The sequence below is a fragment of the Pagrus major genome, chromosome 4 (assembly GCF_040436345.1).
Source record: "Pagrus major chromosome 4, Pma_NU_1.0".
NCBI classification, from domain to species: domain Eukaryota; kingdom Metazoa; phylum Chordata; class Actinopteri; order Spariformes; family Sparidae; genus Pagrus; species Pagrus major.
The window spans coordinates 14,010,214-14,024,562 of record NC_133218.1 but is presented as its reverse complement, the minus strand read 5'-3'; the positions used below and the strand labels follow the sequence as shown (position 1 = coordinate 14,024,562).

The following is a 14,349-nucleotide window of genomic DNA, read 5'->3' as shown; positions in this document are numbered from 1 at the left end:
TCTTCTCAGTGGAGAGTACGCCCTGGCTGAGTACTCAGAGGTGAAAGCAGTGACAATCAAACTGAGTGAAACTCTGTGAGAAGAACGGGGAAAGTCCAGCGCTCTGCACTTCCTATTCCATCAAACCACATCACAATTCTCTACAACTCCAAACTCCCTTCTTTGTCTTTATGCTCATGATGTTGGGATAAGGGTAACGCCAGTGGCTTCAGTAATGTGGCAGTAATGTTCTTCTGTATTTCACAGTCTTATATTTTTCTAATAATTTAATCCAGAATTTTCCCAAAAATGTTCAGTTGCTTCATTTCAAAATAAGAATGAAATCTTAGTAATTACAAGCTTAACCCACAGAGCACAGCAGGTCAGCTGAACATGTTGAAAAATGAATTTGTCTACAGCTAAGAAACAGATATGAAGACAGATATGAATCTAGACTTCATATTTCTAGGAATACAAAAACTGAAAAAGGAGCACTGATAAGATTGTTTTACAGTTGTCTTATGACAGGGGTGACTCTGGCCTTATCGCAATGTATCCCTTAAGACTCAAGCCCTGAACCCTCACAGACTTAGCTGACGTCCCCTGGTAAGTGTTTGAGTGCGAGAGGCTGCAAGGGGCCAAAATAATGGTAATAATAAATAGATAATCACTTTACATTATAGGTATGGAAAAAGTTACGTAATTTCCATGATTTTTCAGAAGCTTATTGCTTTCTCATTGTTTAATTAAGTGTGATTTAACTAGAGAATCAGTTCTATATGAACATTTCAGAGGTCAGGAAATGTCTGTTTGTGAATAAAAAAACATTGCATACAGAATTATTAAATTAATCAGATAGGCCTATTCTACAGCACCATTATCTGGATAATTGGATTTTTTTTTCACTACACAACCTTGCAGACTTACCTGGCACACATCTCAAAGAGTGTGGACATTGGGATTAGGCCTATCTCTTCTCCTTATACAACCAGATATGAGTAACTAAAATTCCATATAAGATGACAGCTGAATCATCATGTGGCTGAAAAGCTGTGAAAAAGTCTCCATAATTCTTGAGCTTTTTTTTTTTGTCTGTCAGATTAATCTTTCCAAGGTCAATAATAGACCTTCTCCTTCAGGTGGTCCTTTAATAAGCTGCAGACCCTGACCCAACATTGAGAATTAAATCGATGTTTTTCTTTCATTTTTTTTTTTTGTTGCTTGAACGTTTGAGTGTCTTCTCGGTCAACCCCAAGGCAAAAGTCAACAGAATGAGTCTAACTCCTACACAGGGAAAGTAGAGGAAGGAGATGAGAGGATAACTCTGATGTTGTTTTCTGTCCTGCTGACTGTTTGTGAGGTCACTGAAGCCAATAGTGTTCAAAACTCCAGTAGTTATAATGATAATTTTTTTCTAGCCTGGTACTTAAAACAGATTGATTACATGAGATACATAAATGCATAAAACTTAGTGATTAATCATAATGATTTTTGAATATAAATCAGTTGATTGACATGTGGTCATCATATATCCCTAAATGAGAAAATGTGGGAAGGTCAGAAAAAAACACAGTTTATTTTTGTTATTGTTGTGTAGCTGATGTGTGCAGACACTTTCTGTTTCTGATCCGAAGCGCTGACTCTAACTTGGTGTAATCTAGATTGAACATTCTCTGCTGAGGAGAATGTACCTACCCTTTCACATGTTGGAAGGACCTCTGTTTCTTGTCCCAGATAAGGTAACATTTACCTTGCCAGTTACATATTAGAACTGTAACAGCAATAATGTTATCATTGCATTGATAGTGTCAACTTTAACTTCTTTTTTTAATTTTTTTTTACCAGCTTTTGAGTTTCAGTGTTTAGTGTTTATTATCACATGAGATTCAAGTCTGTCTCTGCATTTTTATAACAATAGTTTGTATTTAAGAAGTTCTGAATAAAGAGATTAAAATACACTTTGTGTCATTCCTTGCACCTGATTTATGGGAATGTATGGTATATTTTAAAGAAAACCTAGTAAAGTTGCTAAAATAATACATTTTCCATGTCTACGGACACGCACACACGCACTCACACACACACACACACACACACACACACACACACTCATTCCCTTTTCATCACTCTTGTCACTCACACACACACACACACACACACACACACACACACACACACACACACACACACACACTCATTCCCTTTTCATCACTCTTGTCACTCTTGGAGATATTGCAAAGACTTACATTCATTTCCTGGAGACCCTAACCATAAGCATGACCAGTACTGGTCTTACCCTAACCTAAACCTAACCATACTCCAACCTTGAAACAAAGTCCTCACCTGAAAATTTATGAATTTACTTATGGGACTTGCATTTTGTCCCCACAAGGCTGACAAGTCCCCACAGTGTGAGTGTAAACACATTTATGTCCTCACAATGTGACAAATACACATTCTTTCTCTCTTTCTTCACAGTGCAGAACTGCAGAAAGTGATAAGGAGACACCGTGACCCGATTACAAGACACTTTATCATCTAAATGATTCTGAAGCTGTTATTTTAAGATAGAAAAAGTTACATCATGATGCTTTAATGTTTGTTATTATGATAACAATGAACCAATGTCACATACCACATTACTTATAGTTGAGATATATGGCAAAAACGGAGCAAGGTATGGAGTGCCTCAATGGAACAATTGAGGAAATACTCTATAGAAAGCTGTTGTTCACACAGTGACATGGCTCATGGATATGAATGGACATCTGTAAAACATTATGTGCTTAAATATTTCTAGTATTGTTATTATTTGATAGGCTACATCTCGCTTAGGTCATGAATAATTCATGGAGCAATTTGCTCACATACGGAGTTGTTGTCATCATCTATCAAAGTAAAACTCCATGTAGACAGACAGACAGACAGACAGACAGGACTGACTGTCAGCAGCTGTGCTGGGAGCTTGTGGACTGATTCTGACTCTGTCCTCTGTACAGCCCCATGCATTTAAAATCACTCTTACTGTCACACACTGATCACAGTGTCTCCATCATGCTTATTAACAGCAACATCTCGCTGTCTCTACCCATGCACCACCATAGAACGTAATCAAATCACGAAAATGAGACATTAGTAATATAAATTATCTCGTTATAACGTGAAACTTATTTATCACGTTTTAACTCACGTTATTACAATATGTCATCACGTGGTAGTGTTGTTTAGTATTCCCCTCCTATGGCAGCAGGACTGTTGTTGCCGTTGGGTCGTTGCTGGTGGAGGATCTCCGGGGCTGCTGGAGCTGCCAGCTTTTATTTCGAGTTTTTATGTGGATGCGCTGTTTTGTCAAAAGCGGAAGTTGGACGTTATTTTGAAAATTATTAGCGGAACTGCCTCCCTTGTCCAACATGACTTGACGTGCGTGCGTCTGCGTTTGGATTGGAAAGTTTGCATCGTGAAGCAGGAAGCCCAGTAAAACGTTATTGTCTAGCAGTGTTCGGAGCCCGACGCTGCTAACGAGTCTAAACCCGTGAAACCCGGTCGTGATGCTCACTGGACGTCTCCAACATGTGGTGAGTGGGCAGAAATCACTGTTGTGTCAGTATGTTGTGTGTGTGGTGTTTGTGGTGCAGCTGAGAGCAACAAGTCGTCACGTTCTGCTGGGATCTGGTGCGTGACGTTGTCATAGGAGGAACCCGATCTGTATTTAACAATCTGCCTAAAAACACATTATAAATAACTTACACTGTGAACTGTAATAGTTATAGTATATAGTTTAATTTTCTTACTCCCAGGAAGGACTTCTTATTTCGACATTATTATGATCCAGAAAGAAGAAGTGATTTAAAAAAAACATCTCAGGCTTCAGAATAGTTTTTAAACTGACACATGGCGCAGCAGCACACTCACCTTTCTGCTATTTAGTCACGTGTGTAGAAATTAATCTGGAAAAATATCCGAACTATTTATGAAAGTTAAACCCTATAAACCAAAGTACTGTTTTACATGAACTACTAACAGTCAAGAGAGTGCAGATCCGAGCTGACACTGGCTGACAGGCAGGGACTGCAGAGTCTCAGTGAGTTCGCTTTTTATAAAAATGGGACCCCACAAACACTGTATTGTCACAACCCCTACTGATGTTGGCAGTTCTTGGCTATTTAAAAAAAAAAAAAATACAAATACACACACACACACACACACACACACACACACACACAGAGAGAGAGAGAGAGAGAGATTTCTATTTAAGAGACAAAACTCAATAAACATATATGCATACGCTTAACACATCGTATAGTTGATAACTACTTTTTCATAAACTTTGACATCATGGATTGTCTTCTACTTCTCTTGCTGATCTGCTTTTGTAGATGTTATTGTCTCTGTGGTTTCGTCTTCTCTTTAATGCAAAATCATTATTTTTGGAAGATTTTAATGACATCTTTTAAATGGGATTTCCTTCTCAATGGCAAGAGAGTCTGTTTTACCCCTTTCACACTGGCCAAAAAATCCACTTACACTCGCTAACATGTGGCTTTTGTTTGCAGTGTGAATTTGTATTACCAGGATTTATTCCATTGAGCTTGGCTCGACTGTGATGTGAACATAACACCCAGTTGAACGCGCAAATTTACTCTCCTTTTTCAGGTGCGGTGCTATGACATGTGTTGAAGTTTAGGCTGTTGGCTTGTTAATATCTTTCCAATCTGTCTCTGTTAAGCAGTGCTTAAACATAGTAATGGTTGTTTGTGGCTTCTGTGTGGTCTGAGCCTAGTCAGCTGCCTGATTGATACTGCACATCTGCAACTCTCAACAGAGATAAAAAAAGAAGAAGCAAGATGTCTTTCTCTTTAGCAACTTACAGTGTCTATAAAAAGTATTCATCCCCTTGGATGTTTTTCCCTTTTATTGCTTTTATAAATGGAATCATGGTCAATACAATAAATATACAAAACAAAGAATTTACAAAAGATCGGGCATGAACAGCCCTTTTCAAGTCCAGCCACAAATTATCTGTTGGATTGAGGTCTGGGCTTTGACTCGGCCACTCCAGAACATTCACCTCGTTGTATTTAAACCATTTCAGTGTATCTTTCGCTGGATGCTTCGGGTCGTAGTTCTCTTGCAGACTGAATCAGGTTGTCCTCCAGGATTTCCCTACATTCTGCTGCTTTCATTTTACCCTCTACCTTTACAAGCCTTCCAGGGCCTGCTGCTGAGAAGCATCCCCATAGCATGATGCTGCCACCACCATGCTTCACGGTGGGGATGGTGTGTTTGTGATGGTGTGCAGTGTTTGGTGTCTGCCAAACATAGCGTCTAGTCTGATGGCCAAAAAGCTCCATTTTAGTCTCATCAGACCAAAGAACCTTCTTCCAGTTGACCTTGTAATCTCCCACATGCCTTTGGATGAACTCTAGTTGAGATTTAATGAGCTTTCTTCAACAGTGGCTTTCTCTTGTCCACTTTCCCATAAAGCTTTGACTGGTGAAGAACAGTTGTTGTATGCAGAGTCTCTCCCAGCTCAGCTGCTGAAGCCTTTAACTCCTTCAGAGTAGTCATTGGTGTCTTGGTGGCCTTCCTCAATGGTCTCCTTCTTGTATGGTCACTCAGTTTGTGAGGACGGCCTGCTCTAGGCAGATTTACACGTGCCATATTCCTTCCATTTCCTAATGATGGATTTAACTGAACTCCAGGAGATGTTCAATGACTTGGAAATGTTTTTGTATCCATCCCTTGACTTATACTTTTCAGCAACCTTTTCACAGAGTTGTTTGGAGTGTTCTTTTATCTTCACGGTGTAATTGTCTCCAGGAATACTGGTTAACCAGTGACTGGACCTTCAAACACAGGTGTGATTATACTACAATCACTTGAGACACATTCACTGCACTCAGGTGATCTCCATTTCAATAGTTGTGAGACTACTAGCACCAATTGACTAGACCTTGTTGAATAAGGTCAGTCATTTTAAAGGGGTGAATACTTATGCAATCACTTATTTTACATTATATATTTTTAATTAATTGCGATTACTTAGTAGAAATCTGTTTTTTCTTTGGCATTAAAGAGTTTTGTTTTTGTAATTTTTTTGGTATATTTTCTGTATATTGATCACAATTCCATTTATAAAAGCAATAAAAGGGAAAGACATCCAAGGGGGTGAATAGTTTTAATAGGCACTGTATCAGCTCTGGAAAAAATTATGTGTTGATGTTATTGATTAAAGTAATAATCTCAAAGATTTTCATGGAAATAAATATCTGTTAAGTTACTATCTATCACCGAATGAGGTTACATAGTGATGATTGAGCCTATGGCCCACTGATGAAAGCCCTTGCATTTGCTGTAATAGCAAAGATGTACATTGGGTCTCGGTGGTGACTTTCATGGAAAAAAACGCAAGCGGTGCACAGTTAGTGACGCCTTCACCCAGTAGTGAGCAGTGGTTGGTCGGCCAGAGAGAGTAGGTGGTTCGCACGGGACATATAAGTGTGTGACTCACTACTGCAGTGCTCCTTCATTTTTTGTGTGTCCCAATTGGGGTTTACCCACTCCAGATTTCCATCCAGTCCCCCTCATACTTTTCATCATTCAGAAACAGTCTGTAGCTGAAGCAGCACACTGCATCATCTCATCTCATGTTATTATCCATTTGCACAATGTAGTGTGACATATATCCGCTTTACAGACTGACCGTCCTTTTGCCAATTCTACAGTACATGTCTTTACTTATGTCAAGGCTTTTTCATGCATAACTTTTCACAGTTTTTTTATATATATTGTTAATAGTTTACTGTTAATTTTTGTATGTAGTGCTTTTAACATTTTTGATCATTTAGGTAATCACACAAGTGTTTTTAACTTGTTAGGGTAGCCTGTCAGCTAGGCTAGCTGGCTTCCTAAAAAGATCTGCATATACACATGATAGAAGAATCAGTCACCCTTCTCTCTGATTTGTGATTTAAATCCCTTATCCAGCAGCAATGAGGTGGGCAGGGACGGCGCTACACCGGGGCAAGGGTGTGCTATAGCCATGCCACAAATCTGTATAGCCCTAGTTAAGCCCCCTTAAACATTTTAATATTTTATATCACTAAATAAAGAAACATGTAAAAGTTGCTAACCAGCCATTCATTCTGTTCTCAAACTAATCCCTGACTGTGTGATCGTGTATGTATGCACAGTTGAAAGGCATAGGGTCATAGGCGGGAAGGCTTATAAATGATCAATGATCATAGCCCACTTGTTGTAACGACAATGGAGGACAATGTTATAATATTCATAATAAAACTGTCATTGGACCTGGGGCGCCGAAAAGGGGGGGTAAAGGAGACGGATTCTAGGGGCCCATGATGGAGGGGGGCCCAGAGAGGCCCCTAATGATGATGAAATTATAATACAGAAAAAATAATGACACTAAGTTATTAACTAACATATAATCACACATGTTTTATTTTCCATGTCCTGGTAACAATACCTTTATTTGTTTTGGAAGCATCAACCCCTGCAGGGCCCCCCCTTCCCCCCCCTCTATTTACGTAAAATGGTTCAGTCCGCCTGGATCAGCTGCAGGTAGCGCACCGGCGATTTGTCACAGACAGCGCCACAGCGGGCAAAGCGGAGGAGACAGCAGTATGCCTCAAAAATCAGGCAGCCAAAAAAGAAAGGAAAAGAAATTAAGAGAGGAGAAGGAGTTGAAGGGTCGACAATATGTCACCCAGTATTTCCAAAAAAAAGGTGGGTTTGTTGTGGTGGAAAGTTATGGATATTAACTTTGTCCCTGTCTGTGGTCTATAAGCTAGCTCACTTTTCTCACCATGTTAGCTCAAGAAAACTCTGGATTTTTACATTTTACTGCTATATTAGTTAAATAATCAATCCAGTCAAACATTTATCAAGCTGTTCTTATTCAATAATAGTTGATCTCCCCTCTGTCAAAATGATGCCTCATTCTGAACAGAGTCAAGTGCACCAGAAGCTGCAGCAGCTGTCTGTCAGCCCCAAACTCCCCCTTGCCCTGAACCAGCCCCAGTGCCCCCACATGAGGAAGGAGGTGAGCAGCTGTGTGTGTTGAAATAATAATAATAATAATAATAATAATAATACATAATATAATACAAAATATAATACATTTTACTACAGTCTCAAAACAATACAATGATGAAGGTAATTAATTAATTAAAATGAATTAAATAAAAGGCATTTTGAACAATTTCAATGGTTTAAAAAGCATAAACCCTTTTAAAAAATGAAATAGAAGACGTGCAGTAAGAACAGAGGAGAACATCTGTGGTGTGTGCAGCAGACTGGGGTGACTGCTCTCAGTCCAATCAGAGAAGTTTACATGTTGGTGACTATGCTATTACAAATAGTTATATTATAGGAAATCCTATATAATGAATGTATGTCATGTACACTCTACAGAGCTATTGAGGTCCGCAATGTCTCAGGAAAGACTTTGCAGTCTTGCCATGCTGTCAATTGAGAGTCAGTTGGCTAGAAAGCTGGACTTCAAAGACCTGATAAGTGATTTTGCACATGAGAAGGCTCGGCGTTGGGCTTTTGGTGAGAAGAGTTGAGCAAGGACCAGTGATTGAAAGGTTGCTGACTCAGTCGGCAACGTTATATTATATATATATTTGCCATTCTTTCATATATTAAGTTCTACTTAAATGATGAGAAATCATATATGGCCATTTTGTATTCTGATGGCGTTTTTGTTTTTGCTGAGATTTTTTTCTCTCCACTGATTATAATTGCTATTTTTTCATGGAAGAGTTTATTTCCAATTTAAGAATCAGTGGTGCAGCAAATAAATGACTCAAAATGAATTCCATTGTATTCAGAGTGCTCAGTTCTTCCCCTACTGTACATGTCAACTGTCATGCTGTTCTTCTTTCACAAATATGGTAATGATAGTCAAAAATACCATTAAAATGCATAATTGTATGTAAAATAGCATCAAAAAATTTTGCCGCTGTGTTGGGGGCCCTGTAAAGATTCTTTTCATGGGGCCCAAAATCCCTAGCGGCGCCCCTGCATTGGACACCAGAAAGTATTAAAACACATGCCAGCATAGCTAATAAAATGTGCACAAAACTCACTTGCTTCAGTCATTGTACTTCTTGTTGTGGCTGCACTTTGGACAGGCTATTACTTACTTAGTTTCTGATGTGATAGCCATTTCATCCAAAATATTATTACAAATGCACAGTTGCCTGATTATATGGAACTGGTACTGGTACTGTTTGTCATTGCTTTTTGAATGTATTTTGTTGTTATAAATGGTGGTGGTACAGGCGCTTTCCAGTGCTGAAGTCTTCACCTTAACGCGTGAAATACAATTTTGTCATTTCCTGGTGGTATTAGGCTTTTAGATATAGATATTCTGTTGAATAGCTATATCTATATATCTTTATTGAATATGTTCAATTAAAACCTACATGTATATCGACTGTGCTGTGTGTCATATTTGCTTGTATTGGAAAAAAAGCAAATACTTCCTCATAAAGTAATTCTGAAGTCATGACAATAGACTAGGTTCCTAGCACCCAATGCATTGGTCTTCACCTGAGTGCCGGCAGAGAAAAATTCCTGGCGCCGTGCATGTAGGTTGGAGCTTTACTTCTCATTTTCACAAGACGGTGTACATCATTCAGTGTGTCAGCAAGTGTGAAAATGAGCCATAGCAACCTAACGTGCGTGTGGCTAGCTAACGGTTTCTATCTGTCTAAAGGATGAAAAATTGAAAAGTGAACTATTAACATATATACTGTATATATGTAATGATACCAAAAACTCACGGTACGGTATCGTCACGAGATATAGTCCACTTTATGATATTTATCACAATATTTAATATTTACCACTGGTAACAGCCTGGCTGTCTCTTGCAGCTAAGAGCGCCTCTGGAGAATGCCGTGTTCAGACCAAACGCTATGAACCCAAAATGAAGAGATTTCTCAGTGATCTGACTGCAATATATGGATCAGAAGGACGCTGAAGTAACAACATCATAATGCCATCTTGTAAAAAGCCCAAATTCATGCTTTGTCAGGTCTGTCGGCCAGATAACAACAACAACAAATTTTAAAGTGCTTGACCCCTGAAAAGAGCTATGCTGTGCAGTGCTGAGACGTATTTCCAAAACTTACCAGGAGCCTGGCCTTCTCACTCACTTCCCTCTACGGCAGCTCCTTATTCGCCCCGTCTTGGTATGAGTAGATTTGTTATCGTACAACTCGGGGTGTCGGCAAACGGCCATGATTAGTGATTATTATCCTCTCCTCCATTGTTGTTCATGGATGTTTGGATGTCAGCAACGTTAATGTCATGACGTCAGTGTGAACGCAAACAGCAATAGGCTTTTGCGACACAGTGACGCACTGAAATTTCGCTTGAGTTAAATATTTTCAACTCGCACGAATGCTTGCATAATGCGATTTTTCGTGTCATCGCTTCAACTGCTTTGCATCCCGCACGCCTGGAGCATATCTTATTATTGACTTTGTATGACTATGTATGCCGCACCAACCTCCGTTTCACCGCACCGCTGGATCCAATGTGAATTCAGCCGCCCCGGATAATCGACGTAAATCGTAAATCGACATATTTACGTAATCGATTACATCGACGCGACGCACCAGCCCTGATAGATAGATAGATAGAGCAAATGTTTTAGATATTTGTTAATATTTGTTATATTTGCAAATTATGTTTCACAAATTTCATATAGGATACAAAGTAAAAGAAAAAAGATACGATCAAGTTGCATTATGGGATGTGTAGGTTCTTTTTTTTAATCTCTCCTGTTGTTTTCTCATCTTTTACAGAAGTGCAGTACTGAATCACTTTTATGTTGTCTCACACTGAATAACCTTTCTTAAGAGTCTTGTTTAAAAACAGGTCAATTAGTATATAGTACAGTACAGTAATATTGTAACACAAATACGCCTGTGCAATCTAATGTGATCCAACATGTCCTATAATAAATCCTTCCTCTATGGAATGTATTTACCTCTTCAAAACTTTGTGATTTCTGTTTGTTAGTTTTTAGAATTTCTCAAAAATATGAAGATTGAGTTCAGTAAAATTTGGTCCAGGAACAAAGCTAGTTTTTGGAACAGATGGACAAATTTATAAACTGACTTCAAAATATAGTGTATTGGAACATTTTTAAACAGCTTTTCTATTTTTATCTAAAAAACTGTCCACTATAATTTAATACCAACATTTTGAAAACTGTGTGTTTGTGTGTTTTTTTTATAGGACTGTATTATTTTCAAATGCATTTCTTACATTCTGTCCACTGCCATCTCTGTATACAATGGAGAAACATTGGGAACGCTTTCATATACGTATTTAGCAAACCAATGAAATAACAACACAGCGCCTCAATTTTTCAGAAAGCTTTACAAATAAAAATACTCAATAGTTTTTAAATAAATGTTGCACCATTTAGGCTTTAATGCTAAATTGTGTCGTTTTGACTAGTGTGTTTTTGTGTGGCTCCAGACAGCTGTGTGGTTTGTTCATTATCACTGCCACTTTGCCTCTGTGTAGGGTGATAGCTGAGTCCAGGCTTCCTCCCTGTGGAAGAACTCTGCTCTGATATTGATGAACCAGTCACTCAAGTAGGAATGTCCTACTGGTCAGTTGGCCTTCCCCAGGACTCTAGAGACACTCTCAGCAACATGGAGCAACAGATCAGTGAGTAATCTGCATTCATCTCTCTCTAAACTGTAATACTATACTTGTTTTCTTGTTGTGGTGTTAGATGCATCAGGCAGGTTTAAACTGAAATGAATTGATGTGTGGAGCCACTGCAGCGCTGTTTAAATTTAGCAAAAAGAGAACCGAAACTGATTGTTCGACCGCCACAACCCTTATCTGTTGCTGTTTTAACTGTATTTGTGTGTGCTCACTGAAAACAGGGAGAAAGTTTCAGTCTATACACAACACTTTTCTAGCCTCTCTACCAGCATATTATAGTAGACTGTAGTAGTTGTGTGGTGAATGATTCCAGATAAATAATTCTATAAATATAGAATGGAGTGTGATGGAATATGGCAGATTAGATCACAGAAGTTTTACTGTCCATCGTTTTTTCCCCATCAAGAAGGAAGCTGTTGTGATCTGCTGTCAAATTCTGTCTTAAACTGCTTCTGAAGCGGAAACATGTCTTGTTGTGTCCCCCCTGGCCTGCAAGAGACACCACTGAGTCTGTCAGGTAACTGTTCCTTCCCAGGCTGTGTTCACTTCACAGACGCTGCGGATATCATTCGATTAGTTTCACATTCCCACATCGCCGCACCAACCTGCAGCGTTTCACCACACCACCATCTGCTTGCTATGGGCGTGTAGCATACGAGTCCACAGGCAGCATGACAAATATGGCAGTACATCTCTGCAGGCATCATAAAGAAGTAGACTTAACTGGGAAAACAACGCCACATATTATATGTATATACAGTATATGTCACCACATATTGGATGTTTTGTTGTGAACTTGAATGACACACTGCAGTTACAACAAAGTGTGTGTGTGTGTGTGTGAGAGAGAGAGGGAGAGGAATGGCAAGAAGGCAGACGTGGGCACATCAGTGGGTACGTAACATCAGGGGCTGATCAGTTGAGGTGACAGTGAAACTTAAATGAGACAATGCCAGAAACAGTGCATGGCGACCTAACACATGCCCTTTGTCACGGTGTGGTTTTGGACAGAGCTAAAATTTGGTGTGTGTCCTCACACAACAGATGTGTCTGGTTGAACAATGGCCTGCAGACAAAGTTGACTCCAAACAATCTTTTCACCAGAATGTTTGTAGGTGTATGACTCAAAAAAGCGACAAAATGCTAGCTTTTAAACATACAATACATGCTAATACCTAGTATCTGCCCATACACTATGTGTACTATGTGTGTGTAGTAACAATTTCCATATTTGATTAACTCTCAACCAAAATGCCAGCCATTCTCAGGTTGCAGCTTTCTGACATTATCTGCTTTTCTCTGTTTTATATCAGTAAAACTGATTGTGTTTGGGTTTTTGACCATTGGTCAGACAAGACATTTGATGACAGCCCCTTGGACTCAATGAACAATCTAATAAAGGTTCCACTGGACAGTGTGAAATTACAGCAGATCATAGCAGAGACAGTGTGAGGGAGAGAGAGACAGGAAGCTCAGAGGCTGGCAGAGCTCTTAAACAAAGGAGCCTCTCCCTCCCTGCCTCCCCATCCTCCCTCTCTCCTCAGCCTGTCACAGGGTTAGAGAGGAGGGAGATCATCCAGGGAACACAGCCAGGATGGCTGAGGATGCTGGGTAGAAGCCACACAGCAGCTGAAGACAAGCTATGAAAAGAAAGTGAGCTTTAAATGTGATTGAGGCAGGAGTAAGAGGAGGATTCGCTGCGCTATGAGCAGGTTAGTAGGGGAGAGGAGCAGTGGGGTAGAGCTAAATGCTGACCGGAGCCTTGTTAATATGCTGCACATGTAGGACTGACTGAGCCTTAAAGCTAGTCTGCACTGAGCTCTGACTCTGCTAGCAATTGACTGCTATCATATCTGGATCAGCTTTTGTGGTCTACAAATCCATGTGATGGATCTGATGACTTCTGTACTGTAGAGTTCATTATTACAGCAGTGTTTTTTTAGGAAAATCCACTAACCTGACTCTGTTGTCTCACTGAATATATTTGTTTCAAATACGCATGGATGGATTTCAATGGAGCAATTGAGTCGGACAATGTCTCAATGTTGCTTCAGATAATTTTCAACTCATTCAAGAATACATTTCACATTTAAAAGAATAAAACAGATCCTGAAGTTTGTTGACTGACCAGTCTAGAGATACAGTAACGCTGCCGGGAACTGATCCCCTGGTGGAGGGGAAGTGTTCTGCACATGCACATCCTGTGTGCCGAAAGGTTTTTATTTATGTAACAACAATGATACCGATATGAGAATGAATTTTTACAAACCAAAGGAGAGTATTTCTTTATTAACAGAAATCAGATTACACCATTACATGATGTTGGTACAAAAAATGGGTAGTATTTATTGCTGTGGTGTCATTTTATCTTACTAACAGCTGGAGCTGGGTATCCCCACTGATATCCCGAATCCATTCGGTTTTGGTTTGAAATATTTCAGTAGCAACATCCATTTTGCTTAGATATGAAAGTGATTCTAAAAAAAGCTTATGCTCTAACCTGGTGCATCATTAAAAATATTAATGTTTACATTATGAATTGAGTTAAATGATTTGGGAGATATGTGGTTAAAATCTGCTTATGGAGAAATTATGTTATGATTTTAGCTTCTAATTATTAAAAATGCTGTAGTAAAAGACAAAGAAAGT

General features: G+C 39.2%; 2 protein-coding genes across 2 annotated transcripts in view; both read left to right on the top strand.

The window, feature by feature from the left end:
* The window catches only part of aldh1a3 (aldehyde dehydrogenase 1 family, member A3), a 32,443-nt gene extending 30,997 nt beyond the window's left edge, over positions 1 to 1,446 (top strand). Inside the window, exon 13 of the mRNA XM_073464408.1 lies at positions 10 to 1,446. Within this exon, the coding sequence (XP_073320509.1) occupies positions 10 to 79 (70 nt within the window). The 3' untranslated portion in view covers positions 80 to 1,446. The remainder of the gene's footprint in view (positions 1 to 9) is intronic.
* Positions 1,447 to 3,429: 1,983 nt separating this feature from the next.
* lrrk1 (leucine-rich repeat kinase 1) overlaps positions 3,430 to 14,349 on the top strand; it is a 111,318-nt gene continuing 100,398 nt past the window's right edge. The window contains exons 1-2 of the mRNA XM_073464207.1: positions 3,430 to 3,554; positions 11,551 to 11,697. Coding sequence (XP_073320308.1) covers positions 11,628 to 11,697 — 70 coding nt within the window. The 5' untranslated portion in view covers positions 3,430 to 3,554; positions 11,551 to 11,627. The remainder of the gene's footprint in view (positions 3,555 to 11,550; positions 11,698 to 14,349) is intronic.